At 48.5% G+C, this 21525-nt stretch overlaps 2 protein-coding genes and 2 non-coding genes across 4 annotated transcripts; 1 reads left to right on the plus strand and 3 right to left on the minus strand.

Moving 5' to 3' along the window:
- The first annotated feature begins 2489 nt into the window (after nt 1-2489).
- KLHL35 (kelch like family member 35) lies at nt 2490-9109 on the plus strand. Its single transcript, XM_024761994.1, has 6 exons — nt 2490-3523; nt 4580-4764; nt 5227-5345; nt 5986-6174; nt 7574-7762; nt 8693-9109. Exons 1-6 carry the CDS (start codon nt 2490-2492, stop codon nt 8879-8881), a joined length of 1905 nt encoding a protein of 634 aa, XP_024617762.1. The 3' UTR covers nt 8882-9109.
- Nucleotides 9110-16544: 7435 nt separating this feature from the next.
- Nucleotides 16545-21302, minus strand: RPS3 (ribosomal protein S3). Its single transcript, XM_024762005.1, has 7 exons — nt 21223-21302; nt 19892-20022; nt 19520-19613; nt 18972-19066; nt 17616-17803; nt 17075-17271; nt 16545-16619 (listed from the first exon to the last, which is right to left on the minus strand). Exons 1-6 carry the CDS (start codon nt 21250-21252, stop codon nt 17078-17080), a joined length of 732 nt encoding a protein of 243 aa, XP_024617773.1. The 5' UTR covers nt 21253-21302; the 3' UTR covers nt 16545-16619; nt 17075-17077.
- On the minus strand, nt 17382-17526 carry LOC112411118 (small nucleolar RNA SNORD15). The gene has a single exon (XR_003005573.1). It is a non-coding gene; the product is annotated as a small nucleolar RNA SNORD15 (small nucleolar RNA).
- On the minus strand, nt 20179-20328 carry LOC112411119 (small nucleolar RNA SNORD15). The gene has a single exon (XR_003005574.1). It is a non-coding gene; the product is annotated as a small nucleolar RNA SNORD15 (small nucleolar RNA).
- Nucleotides 21303-21525: the final 223 nt, after the last annotated feature.

A 21525-nucleotide genomic window follows, 5' to 3' on the forward strand; every position in this document is an offset into this window, starting at 1 on the left:
AGCGGGAGTCCAGGCAGAGCGGCAGGGACATTGCGCCCAGGCTGTCAGGGGTGCAGGGCGGCAGGACAAACAGGAGTGGTCAGTGCACGAGCAGCAGCTGCAGAGAGCCTGGGAGAGGTCATGGCCAGGTAAGTGCCAGGTACATCTGGGGACTTAGGATGCAGGACTCCCCTGGCTGTGTCATGTCTACAAGTCTGAGTGTGTGTTTGTGGGTGTATGTGTGACTGTGAAAAAGAAACAGGGTGGCATGTCAACTTCTAGGGGCTAGGTACCTCAGTCTGTGTCAGCACCCTTGGCCTGAGGTGCCTAGACTCTTAGCTGGGATAAGAGAAAACTAGATCAAGCCCTGCCTGGAAATCCCTACCTTTCATGTTCCAATGGGTTGTCCTTCGGCCCCCAGACTGCAAATCCCTAGGGTGGAAACTGGGTCTGATGTCCCACCCAGTGTGTCCACAGTGCCCAGTGCAGGAGACAGCAGGAGAATGAATGAAAAAGTACTGGCGCACTCCCCAGGAGGGGACTCCCTCCCTCTCCCCTGGCAGCCCCCTGTTCCGGGACATCTCTGCAGAGAGAAGTCCCACCTGACGCTGATGAGACCTGCCCTCTTGGATGTCAGCTTAGAGTGGGCTGCCTTCTCAGCCAGTGGAAAATAGAATGAAGGCAGCATGCTCCCATGACCCCATCAACTCCTTCCGGCGGTCCTGCGCTGCTCCTTGGGATACACCCCAACCTTGGCAAGGGTGGCTGAGCCGCTAGGCATGCAGAGTCTACAGCCAGGCGGGTTCAGGGCCCAGCCCCTCTACTTGGGCAAAGTAGTTAACTTCCTGGGACCCTGCCCATCAGGAAGCTCATTTCCTCTGATGCTAAGACAGGGGATTCACCACACTGGATGGCCCAGGCATAAACAGTGAAAGCCAGACTGACTCCTGGGCAAGATCTGATCTCCAGGGCAAAGCAGTCTCAGGGGAGGCAGAGCAGCTGGGATCAGGAGAATGGAGAAGCAAGGAGCAGAGAGCAGAGGTCTGCTCCTCTAGAGTAAGTTGCTACATAAAGGTGTGTACTCCTTGTCCCTGGAAGTATGCAAGCAGAAGCTGTATGTTCATAATGGCCAAATCATAACCAATCCGTTACAGCCCTTCAGGCTACAGAATGCTTTCACAAACACCCCTCCTTTGATCCTCACAGCAACCTCTGAAGGGCAGGTTCCATCTATGTGATTGTTTCCTCATGACAAACTTAAAAAAGAAGAGGGGAAGAAGTCTAAAGAAACTCTTCAGGTTTGTGAGGGTCAAATGAAATTATGTACATAAAAGCAACTAACACATGTGGTGTGCTCCCTTCCTCTTGGGTAAAAACATGTAAGGAAACATTTGTTGAGTTTGTACTGTGTACCTAGCACTTTTCATACATTCCATTTCACAGTCACCAAGTCACAACAACCATGTGAGAGAGGCATTATGACGGCATTTTAGATAAGGAACCTGAAGGGGAGTAACTTGAGCAGGTCACACGGCGAGTCAGGGGCAGAGGCAGGATTAGCACCCGGATCAGTCCTTAGAGCCAGCTCTTTCCACTCCCCCACAGGGCTTCCTTGAGAACAGAAAATTTACGAAAAAGGTCAACTTCCCTCTCAGCCTGAGCTCTAACCTCATGTCCTCTTTCCCTCAGGGCCTCTGCACAGACTGTTCTCTCAGCTGGAGACTTCCTCCCTCCACTCCCTTCCCTTCACCTGGCTAATGCTACTTATCATTCTCAGTCTCCTAATGCTCTGTACTTCCCCATGGGACCCTGCCACACTGTGAGCTCCAGGAAGGCAGGGACTATGTCTTGTTCACTGACCGGCACAGAAAAGGCTCTCAATAAATACTAACTTAATGTATTCATTCGACCTACTATGGGCCAGATACCTGTACTCTTGGGGAGGGGCAGACATTAAATAGAATAATCAGGGTGTGGTCAACAGGGAGCACCTGCCGGAGATCCCAAGGAGAGTGGACAGGGTGAGGAGATGGGGGTAGAGTTATACCCCCCGCACAGACTGGATCTCTGTGGGGTCGATTGAATTCCTTGACCAAAGGCTACAGCTCCTGTCAGAGGGCCCTCCTTATACAGATATTTTGTGCAGGTTCCAATAATCTCCCAGCCCTCCGCCTTTAGACCTTGGGGAGGTAAAGTCTCCCTGCTATTGGTAGCCATGTGGCACTGCTCTATCCCTGGTGGGAGTCCCAAAACACTGTCTATGCTTTTGTAAATCCTTCCTTTATTAGAATCTCCTTAAGTTACCCCATCTGAGAGCATGCCATCTGTCTCCTGCCAATACTGATAGGAAAAAGCTCAGTACGTCTGAAGAACAGAAAGAGCAGTATGGCTGATTGGGTAAGTGGAGGAGGAGGTGGTACAGCTAAGACAGGGTCTAGACCTTCAGGTAGGCTGGGACTAGCTCATTGAGGCCATTAGGAATCTCGACGGGTGGACGGAAGAGTGGTTGCATGAATGAAAGCACACCAGTTAAGATAATGCGCGCCTGCCTGAGTAAACCAGTGAACCAACGGAAGGAATGGTGGGTGAGAGGCCTCCTGCCCTCTAACCGGGCCCCAGCCAGGTGGATTTGCCGACGACGCGGTCTGTGTTCTCTGCCCGGCAGGACGCTGGAGGGCCCAGTGCTGGAGGAGCCGGAGCTGGATTGGGGCTCCGAGGCGCCGTGCGCGGGGTCCTGCCACGCACAGCGCATCCTGCACACCCTGAATGCATATCGGCGGAGCGGCACCCTCACCGACGTGGTGCTACGTGCCGGCGGCCGCGACTTCCCATGCCACCGCGCAGCGCTTAGCGCGGGCAGCACCTACTTCCGCAGCCTGTTCGCGGCTGGGCAGCCAGAGCGTGGCCTGGCTATGGTGCCCGTGGTACCCGAGGCGCCGGGCCCCGCCGGGACAGCGGTGGCGACGGCGCTGGCCGTGGTGCTCGACTACCTGTACGGAGCGGGCGTGCGGCTGCGCGCGGAGGACGAAGCGGCTGCGGTGCTGGCACTGGCTGAGCGACTGGGCGTGGCAGGCCTGCGCGAGGCCTGCGCGCGCTTCCTCGAAGGTCGCCTGCGCGCCGCTAACAGCCTGGCGCTGCGTCGCGTGGCCGCTGCCTTCTCCCTCGCCTCTCTGGCCGAGCGTTGCGGCCGCGTGCTGCGCCAGGCCTTCGCCGAGGTGGCGCGCCACGCCGACTTCTTGGAGCTGACGCCCGACGAGGTGGCAGCGCTTCTGGCCGACCCAGCGCTGGGCGTGGCGCAAGAGGAGGCCGTGTTCGAAGCGGCCATGCGCTGGGTGCGTCACGACCCGCCAGCCCGACGCGGACAGCTGCGGCGCTTGCTGGAGCACGTGCGCCTGCCCTTGCTGGCGCCCGCCTATTTCCTGGAGAAGGTAGAGGCTGACGAGTTGTTGCAGGCCTGCGGTGAGTGCCGCCCGCTGCTGCTAGAGGCCCGTGCCTGCTTCATCCTGGGCCGCGAGACCGGCACACTGCGGGCCCGGCCGCGCAGGTACGCCCTGCCCCCTCCCTCCCAGCTGCCCCTTGCCTCCTGCCCTGCGTTATTTCCTGTTATTCCCTTGTTCAACTGCTCTCTCAATCCGCCATCATCCTTTAATCCTATCACTTGATCATGCCTCTTGAATGAGACTGTCATACATACAACAGACATTTCATAGGCTTGGTGCTGGGTCCTTAAAGAGTTCACAGTCCAATGGGGGAAATGCAGGGATCTCACATCTCGTGCACACTCTGCCTCAGTGCAGACTCAGGAGTGATTTGGAAACACCCTTTCCCCTCAGGGAGCACAGTCTAGTAAGGCGTATAAATAGGCAGGGCTTGGGGGGAAAAAAGAAAGGCTTATATACCACCCCTGGAACACCAGACCAGAAGACTTCGGGTGGAGTAGTCAAGATGGTCTGTCACCCTCACAGGAATAAGGGACAGACTCTGTCTTACTCATCACTGTATCTCCAACAGTAAGCTCAGGGCCTGGTGCAAGATGTTCAATATTTGTCAAAGGAATTAGGTAGGAATTGGCTAAAGGGTTTGGAAATTCTGGTGGCGTCAGTGGGAGGGAGAATGATTTGCTGAAAGGGCGTGTAGCTTGGTTCAATGGATTTAGTGATTAGGGGATAAGTTTAGGAGATGGTTATAGGAGGAGGGACACAGCAAAATTAGTCCACGATGGAGGTCAGAAAAGGGTGAAGAGAATGAGTTAGTGGCACACCAACTTGGGCTTGAATTCCACCTCTGTCTCCTACAGCTACATGACTTTTGCAAGCCAAAGTCAGCATTAAACAAGGTGATTTTTCTAGGTAAGGGTAAGGACTCTGTAAAGCTTCTTTTCTTGTAACTTAGAGGTCAGTAGAACGGGGTAAGGAGTAGTGCCCCTCTTCCCCTCAATAGCCAGAGGGGAGGCTGAAAGTGGCAGAGTCCCGCATGCGGAGGGTGGGGAGCAGAAGCGCACAGAAGGGCAGCAGGACCATATAGTGCAGTCCATGAGCGGGTGAAATAGGGCTGAAACATGTGTGTGGGTTAACCGGCATTGGGCTTGTCCCCACGCCAGATTCATGGACCTAGCTGAAGTGATCGTGGTCATCGGCGGTTGCGATCGCAAGGGGCTCCTTAAGCTGCCGTTCGCCGACGCCTACCATCCCGACAGCCGGCGCTGGACCCCACTGCCCAGCGTGCCCGGCTTCGCGCGCTCAGAGTTCGCGACCTGCACTCTCCGCAATGACATCTATGTCTCTGGTGAGGGCGGAGCCATAGCCGGAGTCCCACAGGATTGGCTCATCACTTCCCGTGCGCCGCCCTCTGTTCTTCCCTCCAACCAGGCTATAGGAGCAGATCGGTCCTGATAACCTACAGTTACTGGCTGAGGTGGTACTGCAGAGCCAATCACTGGTGTGACTCCACCCTTGCAATGTTGACTTCAACTCAGATTAGTACTCATCACTTCTCTTTAGCCTAGCATGTGCTGTGCATTATGCTAAGCAGCTTACATTAGTTATTTAATTCCCATTACAACCCAATTTTATAGGGAAATTAAGAATTTCCCCTGTTGTCTTGACAGTGGCAAAGATCGGTTTGATACCAATGGATGGTGCCCTCCCTGAGATTCGAGCCCTAGAGACTCAGAGAATAAAACACAGTCCCTGCTCCCCTGGGGATAGCAAGAGGGCCTGGGAACAACAGCTGCTTCTCTCTCCCTAGGAGGCCACATCAACAGCCGTGATGTGTGGATGTTTAGCTCCCATCTTCACACTTGGATCAAGGTGGCCTCGCTGCACAAGGGCAGGTGGAGGCACAAGATGGCGGTCGTGCAGGGGCAGGTAGGGACACCCGGCAGCTGCTGCCTTGGGCTCCAGGTAGAGATCTATGGACTAGCTGGGGGAAGTCCCTTTACAATCCGCTCTCTGTAAGAAGGGCTGAGGCCCCCAAAAGAAAAAAGGACTTGCCCCAAGTTGCATAATGATGCTAATGCTAATAATGATAGTAATTACTGTAATAGCACAGCCTAGTAGCAGGTGGTCAAGGATGTGCGCTCTGGGGCCGACGAGCCTCGGTTTGAATCTTGACTCTGCCACTTAAGACCAAAAAGAAAAAGGAAAAAAAAACCTGCCAATTATCTTTGCAAGCTACATCCCTAATTCAGAAATGCAAATAAAAGTGCTTCTTAGGATCACTTAAGTAAGGTGGTAAACCTTTAAGAAATTAGTAGGTATTTTTATTAAGCATCAACTTGGTGCCAGTTATTTTACAGATCTAATCTGTATTCAACACCCATCCTACAAACCAGTATCATCTGGTTAGTACAGGAAAATCTGCTAAGGGAGGTTCAATAATGGGGAGTCAGGACACGGAGCCAGGAGCTGGGATGCGCCCCTGGTGGGATAGTTTCTCCACACACAGCCACAGGCTGTGGGGCCGAGACGCAGACACCCTGACTCTTGGCGACCCCCTCATCCACAGCTGTTTGTGGTGGGCGGCTTCGACGGCCTGCGGCGCCTGTGCAGCGTAGAGCGCTATGACCCCTTCTCCAACACCTGGGCTGCTGCGGCCCCGCTCCTAGAGGCAGTGAGCTCAGCTGCCGTGGCACCCTGCGCCGGCCGGCTCTACGTGATGGGGGGCGCCGGGCGGGACGGCGTCAACACCAACAAGGTGAGCTGAGAGAGGGTGGTGGAGGCCTGCTGTGTGCCTGGCGCAGAGCTGGGTCTTTCATGTCCTCGTCCACGCACTGAGGAGTCATCCCCATGTTTCAGGCAAGGAAATGAATTCAGAGAGATGACCCAAAGGTCACACATTAGGTCTGGACCCGAATGTTTGGGCTGGTGACATATGGGTTTCACAGATCTAAAAAATTAAGTGAGGGCAAGGGTGGGACTAGTTAAAATGCTTTTCCTCCATTCCAAAATACAATACACTTGGGACTTCCCTGGCAGTCCAGTGGTTAAGACTCTGCACTTCCACTGCAGGGGGCATGGATTCGATCCCTGGTCAGGGAACTAAGATCCCACATGCCACGTGGTGTGGCCAAAAAAACCAAAAAACCATTATTGAAAATTTAGAAAACAGAGAAATAGAAAAAAGAATCATCCATAATCTCACCACCTAAGGATAACTACTACCATTAATATTTGGTGCAATGCCTTCTAAGCTTCCTCTGAGTTGACTTTTGCTTTTGTTTTAGTAAAATTTTGTATTGTTTTTTCTTGTTCCAAGTATAAGCACTTTCTACATGCTTAGAAACTCTTCACAGCCATCATTTCAATGTCTGTGTAACAGTCAATGGAGTGGATGAGTCACAGTCTACCAAATTTTCTATTGTACATTTAGGCTTTCTGTGAATAAAAACTGATCTTCGTTGTGGCAGCTCCCTCCCCACCCTGATGGCCTCACAGGCATGTGATCCTGAGATCTGACTCTTTCCCAAACTAGGATCTCTCACCCTCCTCATTCCCCTTCCACTCCCAGCACACCTTCCTGGGCTGGCTGGGGGAATGCCCTTTAGCACCTTCTTGTGCAGCACTGACATGAATAGGCCATTCTGGGGGTTTCCAAGGACACAACTGAGGAAGTAGGGAGTAAGGTGAGCAGGCAACTACAGGTATGAACCCTCAGAAACTGTAGGCGTCATAAACACCTGTGAGCCTAGGAGGCCTGTGGACAGCTATAGAAATGGGGGCTGCGAGACATCCCAGCTGGAATCTGGTCATGACCTCAGCACACCAGGGAGGAAGAGGGTTGACAGTATATGCAGCCAGGAATGCATCTCCATGGGGGACCTGCTCTGAGAACCCATGCAGATGGTATCTCCACCTCCTGGGATACAGACCTCTTCCTGGACCTTGAAAGATGAGGAGGCTTTTGACGAGAGTCCAGGGGGAGGAGCTGGAATATAGAACTAGACTGAGCACACGTGAGGGGAGACACACATGCTCAGGCCTGGTGGACATAGGCATATGTGTTGAATGAGTCCCCTTGACCGAGAGAGATAGGAGGTGTGGGCAGCAGGGCAGTTGAGGGGCAAGGCTTCACCTCTGCCACTCCTTCCTCTCAGGTGCAGTGCTTTGACCCCAAGGAGGACCAGTGGAGCCTGCGGTCACCAGCGCCCTTCTCGCAGCGGTGTCTCGAGGCTGTCGCCCTGGAGGATACCATCTATGTGGTTGGGGGCCTCATGAGCAAAATCTTCACCTACAACCCTGGCATGGATGTCTGGGGGGAGGCAGCTGTCCTCCCTAGCCCTGTGGTAAGTGGAGGGGCCTGGGCACAGCCCTGGCACTGGTTCCATTTAGGAGTAAAAACCCACTTCTAAGGATCTGGTTCTCAGAGGTAGTGAGTCCTGTGTCTGACTCCATGCTAGGCGGCTTTACTAGGCGGTAGTTCTCTAGCTTTGTCCCACAGTGATAATCAGCCTTGGGCTTCAAAGATAAGGAGACTGGCCTTAGAGAGGTTGAGGCCACCAGTTAAAGCCATGTAAGGCAGAACCTAGAACCCCAGTCCCAAGTGCTATAGCTTTGGATGGGGGGCTTGGTTTCAATGACCCTGCAGTCTCTCCTGATCTGTAGGCCACCAGGTGGTAGCTTACTGTTGGAGGAGGGGGGAGAATGGAGAGGGGACTTGGTAAGTTCCCCTTGCCTCAGTGATATCAGAGAAGGGAGGTGTAGGCCCTGGACGCTCCACCCCTGCATTTCTTGCCTCCCGGCACTGTTCTGTTCCCTCTCCAAAGAGACTATATAGGGGTATGGATGGATTGGTGATCCCTGCCAGTTCTGACCTCCAGTGATTCTAAGAGCCTGAGATTTCTGGCTTCTCTGAGTCTGCTGGTAATTATTATTGGAGTGCTTACTATATTTCAGGCACTATGTAAAATGCTTTACATGCTTAATCTCATTAACTGTTACGGGAACCTTATGAAGAAGGTACTATTATTATTCTTACTTTGCAGATGAGGAAACTGAGGCCCAGAAAGGTGAAGTGACTTGTCTAAGGCCATTCATTTAGTAAGGGTCAAGCCAGAGCTTGAAGTCAGGTCCACCCAATTCTTAGCTCTCTACCTTCCAGACTGCCTACTCATATTCTGTGGGTCAAGGTTTTGTCGTCTGGCCTGGCCAGCTAGGGACAGAGGGAGCTCCAGGCTGGATCCTATAGCTAATTGTCTTTCTGTCTGTCCACCCAGGAGAGCTGTGGCGTGACTGTGTGTGATGGGAAAGTCCACATCCTTGGTGGGCGGGATGATCATGGGGAAAGCACCGACAGGATCTTCACCTTTGACCCCAGCAGTGGGCAGGTGGAGGCCCAGCCATCCCTGCAGCACTGCACCAGCTCCCATGGCTGCGTCACCATCGTCCAGAGCCTGGGCAGGTGACTCATACTTGAACCAGGAGGTGGGGAGGGGAGGGAGAACTCAGGTTCACCACTGCTCCCCTCATGGCACCTCGGTGTAAACAGCCTCTTAGCTTACTGCCCCTTTTCTTGTAGAAATAAAACCTCCTTCAAAGGTTGGGTCTGTGTTCCAGCTCAAGCCTCCTTTGCCTGGAGAAGTAATGCCCAGTATCTGCTCCCTGCTTTGACTCTTTACAAAACACCTTCATATGTTATTACCTCGTTTACCTTCATAATAGCGTGGACATTTTAAAAAATTATGAAATATTTCATGCATAAAAAGAAGAAATATATTTTGTACAGTTTAAGAATTATAATAAAATAAATATGTATTCCCACGACCTAGCTTAAGACATAGATCACTAGCTTAAGAAATGCCTTTGTAGGCCCCTCTATTTCCAAACCCATTCCTCTGCACATTCCTCCCAAGAATTGTCACTATTCTTAAATTTCAGATTATCAGCACTTAAAAAAAAAAACTTTTAGTGAGCTAGTTACTAATATCTGTATTTTACAGAGAAGCAACTGATTTTAAAAGATAAGGAGACTCACCCAAGGCCACATACTTAGTAAGAGGCAGAATCTATGACTCATAAATTCCATGAAGCTTTAGAATCTATGAGACACTTCTGGCCAGGATGGTTCTCCCTTTCTAAACCACCCTCTCCAATTCAAACACCTATAGCAATGATAGATAAAATTAAAAGCCAGACAACTGAGGCATAGGCTTGTAAGTAAGCAAACATGTCTGAGGACCAGAAACAGAATTGTAAAACCTAAGGCCAAGCTTCTAAATTCAGATTCTGGGATAAAGGCTTTAAAACCAGGATGACAAACCAGGATCACTGCTAGAAGCCTGGGCCAAGGTGGGGCTCCCCCACTCATGAAAGAAGCTGAAACAAAACAGAACAGTTGTAGAACCCCGAGCAGCCTCGGGGGTCAAGACTCGCAGTAAACTGGAGGCCCCCGGTAGTGGGCACCAGAGCCACAGGCCTCTAAGACACCAATGAGCCCAGCTTTGCACCTGGATGTGTGAGATCCCCAACATCAACGTGGGGTACAAGCTCCTGATGCCATTATAAGCGCCTGGGTTGGTCTGGGGCTGAAGGGCAGCAACATAAAACTGCTGGGTCGGGAGGGGTGAACTCAGTAGAAAGAGAGGGAACAAAGGACTGATGCCACAGACTCTGTGAATCAAGGCCCAGCGGTTCAGATTCTGTGCCTGTATTTCTGAGGCCCAGAGGAGCTAGCCAGGCCCCACCTGGGGCTCCCCTTATTTGCACTCAGATTGCCTTCTGAAGAGCTGTCATCTGCTCCTCCATCTCCTCCAGCACAGGGCCAGCACTAAGCCCCTAGCCATCTTCCAAAGCCCCAGGGCCCTGTCTGCGGGATCTCTCCAGCTGGGGCTGACCCATCACAGAGCAGCATAAAGGCCCGGGTCCCAGCTGAGCTCCTACCCTCCGATTATCCCAGATTAGGGAGCCTGTGACCATCTGGACACAGCTGATAATGGCAGAGGGGGAGGGGAGTGGGGTAGAGGCCCAGCCTCAGAGCCTTCCTGCTCCCACCCCATGCATAACACCCAGGACAAAGCAACGGTGCTGTACTGCTTGCTTACCCAGGCGAAAGCCAGACTGGAAAGGGTAGGGGCAAATCCAGGGCAAGCTCTCCCCAGAGACATGGGCATCTTACCCAGGCTCAGCACTTCTGTGTAGCCAGATTGCCCAGTTTCCCCCATGATGGCCATTTGTGCCCCAGTGCTTGCTCATCCAAGTGCCCATGCCCTTTCCTGCTCTGTCTGCCTGGTCAGACCTGACACCGTCCACCCAAGAGCTGACCACTCCCTCCTTGTACCCCTTCCTTATCAGCCCTTCTTCCATCACCTGACATTTATCAGCCCTTCTTCCATCACCTGACATATGGCCAGGCCTTCGTGTGACATCTCTGGTTTCTCCTGACACACCCATAGGATGCATCTTGAGGCAGGAAAGGTGTCACCTTCATCTCTGGGTCCTCCAGTGACTGGAACAAACCCTTCCACTGAATACCTTAAATCAAGGTTTCCTGGATTTCTATCTCATAATACCTGTGAGGTAGTTACTACTGCTCCCCTCCCCCCCCCCACCTCCGATTACAAATGAGTAAACAGACTCAAGAGTTGTGAAGTGACCTGCTAACTAAGGTCACAGGGCTGGTGAGTGGTGGCAGAGCCAGGATTCCAACTCGGGTCCAGCTATCTCCAAAGTCTGCTTCCTCCATGCAGCCTCTGCTAATCTGAGAAAATGGTGTGGGGCACAACAAAGCAGTTGTTTAGAAGTAGGAGATACATCATTTCCACGTGGGAAATTCCAGCCTGATAGGATACTGTCCCTGACCTTCTGGGCTTCCGACTTGATGAGACATGGTGCTTGTCCCTGGTGAGTGAGGCTCACAGGAACACAAGCAAAAGGTGACAGCCACGTGTCCTAATTACAAGGACTACTGGTTAGACCGAGACCATATACAAAGGATCCCCCTGGTTCCTAGTCCACTGCTCTCTGGCACCCCAAGCTGCCGGCTGAATGTGAACTGTTACCATTCAGTTCAGAGGGAAGCCAGACAAGTCCATGACCCCTTAGCCACACATGGGTTTGCCATCTTCTCACCGGCTGAGAACAGAGACAACTCTTGGTATGCAATCAGAAAACGATGAACCCAAATTTAACTTTTGAGTTTCTTTTTTGAGTAGATCTATTTGTAAAGATTGATATTTTATGACTGTAATTCTTTCTTAGCGAGCTTTCAAAGAACAAGGAGAACTTTACTTCTTACGTAATAGAATAAAACTTTCTATTTTGTAATCACTATATGGACTTGTTGAATTCTTTTATACATCTGAAACATATCCATGCTGTATATGCTACCCACCCATTAGTACAGGAAAAAACATAGTATATGTAGAGTTCCCTACTATCTGCGGTTTTAGGTAACCCCTGAGGTCTTGGAACATATCTGCTGCAAATAAGGGGGGACTACTGTATTAAGTTGTTCAAGAGGAAAGATTTCATCACACAATTCTTTGTGACAAAAACCTGGACTATGCCATTTTGCTCAAACACAATGTGACAGTATGTATCTTTTATGATGACTATGCCCCCAAATTTACTTGGTAGTTTGTTACAGTTCATAGAGACAAGCTGAAGGCAGCTGTACATAAAGATGAGTGGAGAAAAACAGATGCTATAGAAATTTTAAAAATTCATTGGTCATCTGAATTGACCTTTATAAATCTAAAAGTGAAAATGTTTTAAAATTATGAAGCAAAGAAAATGGCTAGCCTCTCTTCAACAAAGTTATAAGCAACCAATTTTTTTTTTTTTTTTTTGCGGTATGCGGGCCTCTCCCTGTTGTGGCCTCTCCCGTTGCGGAGCACAGGCTCCAGCCGCGCAGGCTCAGCGGCCATGGCTCACTGGCCCAGCCGCTCCGCGGCATGTGGGATCTTCCCGGACCGGGGCACGAACCTGTGTCCCCCGCATCGGCAGGCGGGCTCTCAAGCACTGCGCCACCAGGGAAGCCCCAACCAAAATTTTTTAAGGCACTGCGTGTTGACAATCCAAGTGTAATACAAAACAAAACCAAAAAAGCCCCAGAAGCTAGAGCTTATTAGAGATGTATTTGAAATCTGGAATCAGGAGCTACAAGATGAATACCTTCACTTCATGGCAGCTGATAAACATTTCACTGCCTTCAAGTAACATTGCTCATTTGGGGCATATATCCTTCTAGACAATGAAAATGTGAAGTTGTTTGCTGTTATAACTCATATATGTATATGTATGCATACACATACAAATATATGTATATATGACAGCTCTACTGAGATACAATTCACATACCATAAAATTCACCCATTTGAAGTTTACAATCCAGTGTTTTTAGTATATTGTTATGCTGTTAATACTTGCTAAATTTTAAATATTTTGGATACTTGTTAAAATTTATAATAAAATTGACTTTCACTATTCCTTTATTCTTATAGTGACTTAAAATATAAAAGGGGGGTGTTTATGGGCTCAGGTGGTAAATAGTGATGGCTATTTTTTCTGGTATATTAAGGGTAAATCAGTGAGTAAAAGATCTATTTCCTCTGGTCCCCCTCCTGATGGGAAAGCAGCCCCCCTACAGTACCTATGCTCTCCCTTCCCCTCCCTCTGTAAAGCAAATACATTATTAAAGGTTATGGGAGCCCTACCCTCTCTAGGCAATTTTGGATTTTAATGGCTCCAGCTTCTCTGGTTCACCACACAAAGGACTGTCGGGTGCAAGCTCGTCATGGGGGCAGTCAATGGCTTGCCAGTGAGGGCAGGATGAACCCATCATAGCTGTCCTCACCAGAGGACAAAGGCCCAGCTGCACCTGGCCGGCTGAACTATTAGTGCAATACAGGACTGAGCAGCAGAAGTGTGGTTTCATTTGAATTTCAGAGCTACAGGTCTCCATCTTTTTTTTTGTTGTAGAAACAAGAGTTTGGGATCAGATAAGTTGTTGCCAATCTAGGCTCTCATGTTACTTGTTCTCAAATGAGAAGTGGTAATCTCTCTGAGACAGTCTAAGTACAGCTGACCCATGAACAATATGGGTTTCAACTATACCGGTCCACTTATATGCGGATTTTTCTCAATAGTAAATACTACAGTACTAAACTACCCGGGGTTAGTTGAATCCACAGATGCTGAACAGCAGATATGGAGGAACCGCATATACAGAGTTGACTGTTAAGTTAGGGTCTGCACCCCTGATGCCCCCATTGTTAAGGGTCAAACTGTATTTTCCAAAGCCTAAGATGTATTGCATGGGTTAATCAACACTGCTATAAAATGCAGTTAGTAATGGAATCTGCCCATACCAGGGATGTTGGGAAGATTAAATGATACACCCACAGCAGGCTCAGGGCATATAATAATCTATATAACAATAATCTCCTCACCATGGTCATGCTGCGTATCAAGTTATATGTGTAGCTTTGATTAGTAACAAATAGGGAAATGGCTTAATAGCCATTCCATAAAATAATGTCAAGATCTCATGTCTCTTAGGGAGAAAATAGTAAGAAAAACTATCTTTTGAGACAGAAAATGTTGACTATCAACAATACCTAAATGTTTTCTTGGTCTGATGTTGACAGGCCTTACTGACATACAACAGCTTCATTTATACGTAGCCACACTGGAGCTCAGAAACAATCACTAAATGAAACACGGCACAGAAAAAGGCCATGTAAACTGGGGCTAGTGATACCTGCCCAGCTATGCCCACTTCCCTGTAGAAGCAGAAAGCATGGCCCCTGTGGTCAGGGCCCTTACAGTTAGGATGGGGAGAATCCATTACCATGAAGTTAGCTATTAATGATTTCCAAGAGGACAGATATGCTAAGTAGGTAGTAGTAACAGCTAGCATTTACTGAGCACTTGCTATGAGCCAGGCACTGCTAAAAACATGCAGATGAACAGAGGCACAGGTAATGTAACTGATGTGCCCATGCTTGTACTGCTAAAAGTTGTGGATTTAATTTTGAATCCAGACAGACTGACCTGAAGGCCTGGGCTTGTAACTTGTCTCCAGATGATATAAATGACACATAGTAGGGAAACATACTGATATTTAGGGAAACATACTGATATTTAGATCTCCTTTAACTCCCATAACAGCCCTGTGAGGTAACTGAGGATCAGAAAAGTCCAAAGGCATCCTCTCAGTGAATGAGTGCTGGTGCCAGCATTTAAACCCAGATCTCTGATTGCAAAGCCCAGTTTCTCCCCACAACCCATTGAGTCTCCTTTGTAAAGTGCTCTGCAAGGGAAAGGTATCCTCCACTCTCACTCTGCTGACACCCTCACAGCCTTTGCCTCATTTCCCAACTAGGAGTGGAGATTAGCTGACCTGGGGTGGGGAGATGGGAGGGTGTGCCAGCCCCAAGCCTACACTCTGCTGTGGGTTATAGCTACATTACATTGTGGGTCAGCGCTACATTACATCCTCCGTGATTTTCTTAAGTAACTTAACACTTAATTTAACCCCTCCTCCACCTCTGAGTAATGGGTAGACAGAGGTGTTCACACTGATAATTCAAGCTGCATACTTGCACACTAATAATTTGCATACTTTTCTGCACATGTGTTACACTTCATGAGTTTACTTCTCCCTCCCCAAGCTACTTTGGTACACCTTTCCTGTTACAGCACCACCTGGTGGTATGTTAACAGCACTACTGAATGACAGACGACCTCCAGTTTTAAGTTTGCTGCAGAAAACTCACTAGGAAAATAAATTTAAAAGATCACCTGATCAAATATGCAAAGAACTGACTGGCAATGCCAGTACTAGACACTAAGATTCTAGATGACCAGGACTGTCTTAACCTGTTTCCAGCACCACTACTCCACAGGCACAGGCTCAAATTAGTTGAAATGGTTTCACTACCAAGTCTCCTCATAAATGAACTACATCATAAGCCCAGAAATAAATACAGGAATAAATCAGCTTAGCTCAGTTCTCACACTAATATTTTTCAGTAACCACCTCTCTCAGCCCTTTCCATAAAACTTTCTTTCGCTTGAGAAAGGGCTCATTCCTGGAAATGTGCCACTCCAGGGTAAGGGAAAGCACAGGGAAATGAAAAATGTTTTTGTATTCAGGCTCTAGTTCCTAGCCACAAGATAAAACATTTACATGAACCCACTCCCTGGAACACAGTAAATGGTCATTAACACATGAGCTATTTCAGTGGTTGGAGAATTGTAAAGTATTTCTACTACTGAGACATGGTCTCAACTCCATTAACACTGACAAAAACAATGAGATGTTACTCTCTAGACGGTAGAAACATCCAAGGCTCTGTTAAAAGGGGACACACACACAGATAATGTTGGCGTGCTCTCAACATAATTCACTACCTCTAATTAATCTTGTAGGATTTTTATGCCAGCCTGTCCCTCACTAGTTTCACCTGAATAAATGAAAAGCACCCAATTTCTAATAAATACATATCAGCAAACACCTTCAAAATATCACAGATAAAACTGTAGATAATTTAAATGTTCTTTATACTTTAGATCTAGAGTGTAATGGTTAAGAGAACAGGACATAGAAATGTGGATTCTAATCGCAGCTCTATAATGCTTAGGCAAACTTACTTCTGAGCATCAGGCTCTTTCTTCATCAGCAGCACAAATTCCCTTTTATAGAGATGTTGAGGATTAAATGAGAATGTATATACCTAGAAATGAACACCACCTAGAGCACAGCATAACCCAAAATGTAATGGTCATTACATTTTCTATGTGTAATAGAGAAAATGATCCTAAATACGTCCTTCTAAACCTCTAACCCTGAACTCCAGGTTGAGTCAATCAAGGTGCCGCCCTGTTAACAATCAGCCATCACCGTCACCAGATTTACTCCCCCACAAGGTATTTCCTTGGTTACTTCTGCTTGGGTCCTCCTGTTCCGGACCTCTCCTCACAAGTACAATGGAAACCAACAGGATTTTTAGGGAAAGCACACGAACACTGTGAACCAGACAACCCTAAGAATCTATCAAGCAATGGTCTCACGGAGTGACATGACCATCAGTCTGAATACTGGATGTAGAGTCTAGTCAGGCCACAGGTCTTTTAAAAAGATTTTATTAAAGGTCTTTATAGAGCAACATCCAGACTCCAGATCCAGCGGCCAAGGAGACCCTGAAACCAAATAAAACAAATAAAGTACAATAAGAACAGAAAATACACCTGAATATCCGGTTTGCATGAAAATTAATACACAAAGAATGTCTAGAAACAACACAACAGGCGCTGGGCACAGGAGAGGCTTGTTGTTACTGTTTTAAGGGGGTTGCTTCAGAACAGCTAATTACTAGCCAAGAGTGCCTTGAAAATTTTAAGGGAGGATAATAAAGAAAAACTCATATTTACAACAGTGGTAAACGTAGGAATGTCTTAGAGAGACCAAAGGCACACACTCCTCCCAATAGCATACCATGTTAAATGAGTCCCTGGCTCCAACCTGTGTTCTCTCATGTAAAGCAAGTGTAATCCAATTTTTATTCACTAGGTGCTCTCACAGCGCGGGACACAAGTGTTAACAAGGACAATGGGATAGGGTCCTATTCTGCCCCAAGAGGGCCTTACAGACATACCTATTATGCTGTGGGTACCGGCTGAGGCATGGCAGGTGGCTCTGGCTTCCCACCCTTCTGTTCGGAGATGGGAGTGGTGGGCAGTATTTCATCTTTGGGTTCCACAATGCTCACGTGATCAGGCAGGGGCTTCTTAGGGCCAATCTTACCAGTTGGGTCCCAAGGCAGCATGATCTTTACCTTGATGCCCAGCACACCTAGAAGATGCCATAGTTAAGACCGAGCTATGGTTCCATCGCCCCCCACTACACAACGGGATGGGGCAGAAGGAAAACAGGAGGCTACTCAAGAAGCCCTGGGTCTGGTCCCTTCTCAGACAAATGCCTCTAATCAATCAATGAAGAGGACACTTTTGCAAAAGGAACCCATGCACAGCACCACAGAACGTGGCCCTGACAAGGACCAAGAGCAGGATGTGCCCTTTCTGACTCGTCATCGTGTCATCACTGAAGGGTACAAATTCCCCAAACACTGAGGCGTGTATATAAAGCCACGTCTACCCGTCTAGAGCCCCTGGCCCCAAGCATTCCTGGCTGCTCACCCTGCCTGAGCAGCACGTGGCGCACGGCAGTATCGACGTAGTAGTTAACAGGGTCCCCACTGTGGATCATCAGGCCGTCCACAAACTTCATGGATTTAGCCCTCTGTCCTCGGAGCTTCCCCGACACCACGACCTCGCAGCCTTTGGCCCCACTCTCCATGATGAACCGCAGCACACCATAGCAGGCCCTTTGGGAGCGCGAGACAAATGGCCGTTTGTGTTATCACCAGACAGGATTGCTCAACCCCACCATGCTGAAGAAAAAACACTCATTAGCCTGCACTGACTACTTTCAATGTTCCTTTAATGGAGAAGAAGTCTGACCAGAGCCTGACCCAAGAGCTAGGAACTTTCTTCCATTCCCATCACACCTGATCTTAGGGAATTCCTTAGGGAAACACACGAAGTTCCTTCTAACCAAGTGCTTTCCAACCTTGGCTGCACACTAGGAACGCCTCAAGGTTAAAATGAACCACTCTTAAACTCTGCTGTGTGCGAAATTCACCTAGAGGGATTATGACGACAGACAGCTGGGCTGCACCCCATTTCCCAATTCAGTGAGCCCGGATTGGAGACTGAGAATTTTTACTTCTAACCAGTCCTCGGGTGATGGCAGTGATGCTGGCCCACGGACCAAACTTTTGAGAATCACTGTTCTAAGCGGCAGAGTTGGCATTCAAACCAGGTGGGCAGTCTTCTGCACATCCTTGCCTACAGCACTGCCACCATGTCAACCTGTCTACAGCACAGCTCTAGCGTCCCTCCTCCGCTGAAAAACCTCCCAGGGCTCTGCGTTAAGTATTAACAAATTCCGGACACCCAGGCAAGGCATTTCCATTTACTCCACAGAGTGGAACTACCCGAAGAACTGCCAGCTGCAATCTTACGAGCAGGCCCAGCGCTAGGGCCAATCTAACCACCTCATGTCCTTCACTCCTCATGTTACTATCTACATACACAGAAATCTGACTAGATTTTAAGCTCTCTCATCAGGGATGAGTCTTGGCTCTTTACAGTCCCCAGAGAATTAACAACACATAATGGATCTGAATGACTTCAAAAGGAACCCTAACCACTCCCCGGCACCACCCCATTCTATTTCGTTTTACTCCCAAAGCACACCCAGAATAGTTCTCCACCAAAGCACCCACCACTCTTTAAAAACTTGATTCTTTACAAGTCTTTCTTATTAGGCTGCCAGTTCAGTGACGACATGGATTAGCAACGTCTTATTGTTAAAACCCTCAGAGACTAGCCGAGCCTGTCACATAAAAAGAGTTCATTTACTAAATGAACAAAATGCTGATATTCTGACCCACAAAAGGACACAACCATTAAAAATCTCAGGACACTTACCTCCGCACAGCAAGGCCTCCTAGGAGTTTGTAACGCAGAGACTCTGCCTGGGCAATGGCACACAGACCTCTCGTGGCCACCTTTTCAGCATAAAGCTTTAAGAAGGAAACAAGGCACATCCTTAAACTTGTTACCTTTGCCACTGTTTTCAAATAAAAACCAGTACATCCATTATACAAGCATACACCATTTTATGTATCATTGTACTACCCAAGTACTAAAGCACTTCTAATGCCCACACCTAACACACACTGTGACATAGGCTGAACTATTCCTCATTGCCCTCCCACCCCTAGCTCTTTCTATGGCCACACCAAGGAGACCGATGGGGCATCCATTCCTTCATATGTATCATTACTATACCCAAGGTGAATGTAAAATCCTGCTAACTGCTTATGAGAAGAACTTCAACAAAATACCAATCCATTTGTATTACTCATTGATCACAAATAGCTTTTCAGGGTGATAATATGGGTTTTCAGAAGTACCATCCTAAAGAGCCATTTCCAGGTCCACAGTAACCTCTGGCATAAACCAGGACCACTCACCTCTACACTGCCCTCAGGGAAGCCAAATCTCTTCTGAACCACAGCAGTCAATTCCCGGATCCGCCGGCCCTTCTCACCAAGAACATTCTGTGTCCTGGGGAAAATAAAGAATGACAATTCACAGCTCTCATAAAATTCCAGATGTGATTTTAAATCTTGCGCACGTGTGGTAGTAAAATCTCATTCATCTGACACAAGCCAAGTATAAATTTTGGATGACAAGAACTAGAGTTAATTTTTTTTCTAAATGCAGCTTTAAAAAAATTACATTCAGTAAGACTAAATTCATTGGTTGTCCCCCTAAGTTTACAGAATAGACCACCTTAGTACAGACGACAATTATAGGCGATGGCCAGAAAAACGAATTTTTACCTGGTAGCCAAGATAATGATTTCTGTCCTGGTTGGTGTCACTCGGACCTCAACTCCAGAGTACCCATCTTCAGCCAGCTCCCGAGTGAGAAACTCATTCAGTTCAGCTTTGAATATGCCGTCAGCAACAAACTAACCAAAAAGTAAATTCAAAATTAGGATGTGGGCGCAGGCTCACTTTTTCTAGCCCAGCCTTTCAGCCAATGCAACCCTCATCAAAACTCAACGCCTCCAACAAATGACCCATCATCGATTATTTTACCTTTGTTCCAGAGGAAACATGGCAACCCTTCTCAGACAAATGCCTCTAGGTCATCTCTTGGAAGTTACTTTGACCCAGGGCCCTTAAAACTGTGCCACAGAACGCAGCACAGAGTAGGGGCCACATGGACAAAGAGAACACCTCCAGTCAGACTCGTCATCTTCTCGTCACTGAAGGGTTTTAAAACTGTCATTTATATGTACACATGCTAAACAAAAAACTGCTCTTAAATGGCACATTTAGAACTAATTCAGCACAGCAGGAACACTATGTTTGCAACCAGCAAAAAGAGCAGATAGTGACTTTAGTTAAGCACTCTCACCTGTAGACACAACTGGGCCCATGAGGATCCCAGCCACCTTAATTATTGCCTTAATTATTCCCAGGTGTTTCACAAAGTCGGCAAATCCTAACTCACAAAAGCGTGTGGATTTCACCTTAACACAGATATTATGCGCACACAAAATGGCAAATTGTCTAAAACCTAATGCACTTTACACACTTCTCTCCCACGGAAAAGCAAAAAATTAAACTCAAGGAAGCGTTTTCCCCAGGTCCCCCCTCCATTTCCCCATAACTTTTCCTTGGCCCCAGCTGGAACAAGAAATTGTCAGTAACCTTCCCGACTGAGGTCTTTGGGGTCAGAAGGCTGCACCCCGACAGGACTAGTAAGAAGACAAAAAGAATACACTGCTACAGCCCTTTCCCAAAGCCACAGTTAAGATGAGGAAAATGGCTCATGCCCTCAAAACACGACACGTTCACTAATTTTATTGATTGACCAAGAAATGCTCACAAGCGCCTTCTCCGGGGGAGGAGGAGTCCCCGTTGCTCATCTCTGCTCTCCGCCCGGAACCGGCAGAAATCTCTCTCTCATCCCCACCATACTGCGCTCGCCCGGCTCGGGCCTGCGTTCAATCAACCGCCATCCGCGGCCCACGGGAATGCCACGCGGCTCAGCCACTGGCCGAGGCATGGCAGGGAGCCGCGGGGCTCGCGACGGCACCCAGAGAAACTCCTGACCCGCGCGGCTCCAAAGTTCCCTGCAACCGGGCCCCGGTGTGTCTCACCTTCCTCTTCTTGGATATCTGCACCGCCATCTTCACGCCAGCACCGCCGAAAGGAAAAGAAGGGGTTAGTGGGAGGAAGTGCGGATAAAGGGCGCTGTACTGCGACAAAGAACTGCGCGACGTCGACGCCTGTAGGCGCTCATGGGAAATGTAGTTTTTCCTTTAGGAAGGGTAAAAGGAAAGAGAAGAGTAATGGAGACACCTATGGGAAGAAACAGGATCAGATCAATCGGAACTTAAAAACTACAAGGGAGTTTAGAGTCCAATTCTCATCGGTTTAAAAACGAGCAACGTCCGGCGCAG

Source organism: Neophocaena asiaeorientalis, unplaced genomic scaffold (assembly GCF_003031525.2).
Source record: "Neophocaena asiaeorientalis asiaeorientalis breed wild unplaced genomic scaffold, Neophocaena_asiaeorientalis_V1.1 scaffold263, whole genome shotgun sequence".
Lineage (NCBI taxonomy): Eukaryota > Metazoa > Chordata > Mammalia > Artiodactyla > Phocoenidae > Neophocaena > Neophocaena asiaeorientalis.

Bases quoted from the DNA above. Each gene is read 5' to 3' on its own strand.
- KLHL35 (XM_024761994.1), top strand. From the start codon at position 2,490: ATGAATGAAAGCACACCAGTTAAGATAATGCGCGCCTGCCTGAGTAAA. The intron at 6,175-7,573 runs GTGAGCTGAGAG...CCTTCCTCTCAG, and splicing joins ACGGCGTCAACACCAACAAG to GTGCAGTGCTTTGACCCCAA. The intron at 7,763-8,692 runs GTAAGTGGAGGG...CTGTCCACCCAG, and splicing joins CTGTCCTCCCTAGCCCTGTG to GAGAGCTGTGGCGTGACTGT.
- RPS3 (XM_024762005.1), bottom strand. From the start codon at position 21,252: ATGGCGGTGCAGATATCCAAGAAGAGGAAG. The intron at 20,023-21,222 runs GTGAGACACACC...CTTTTTGGTTAG, and splicing joins AGATATCCAAGAAGAGGAAG to TTTGTTGCTGACGGCATATT. The intron at 19,067-19,519 runs GTGAGTGGTCCT...TCCTTCTTAAAG, and splicing joins TCCCTGAGGGCAGTGTAGAG to CTTTATGCTGAAAAGGTGGC.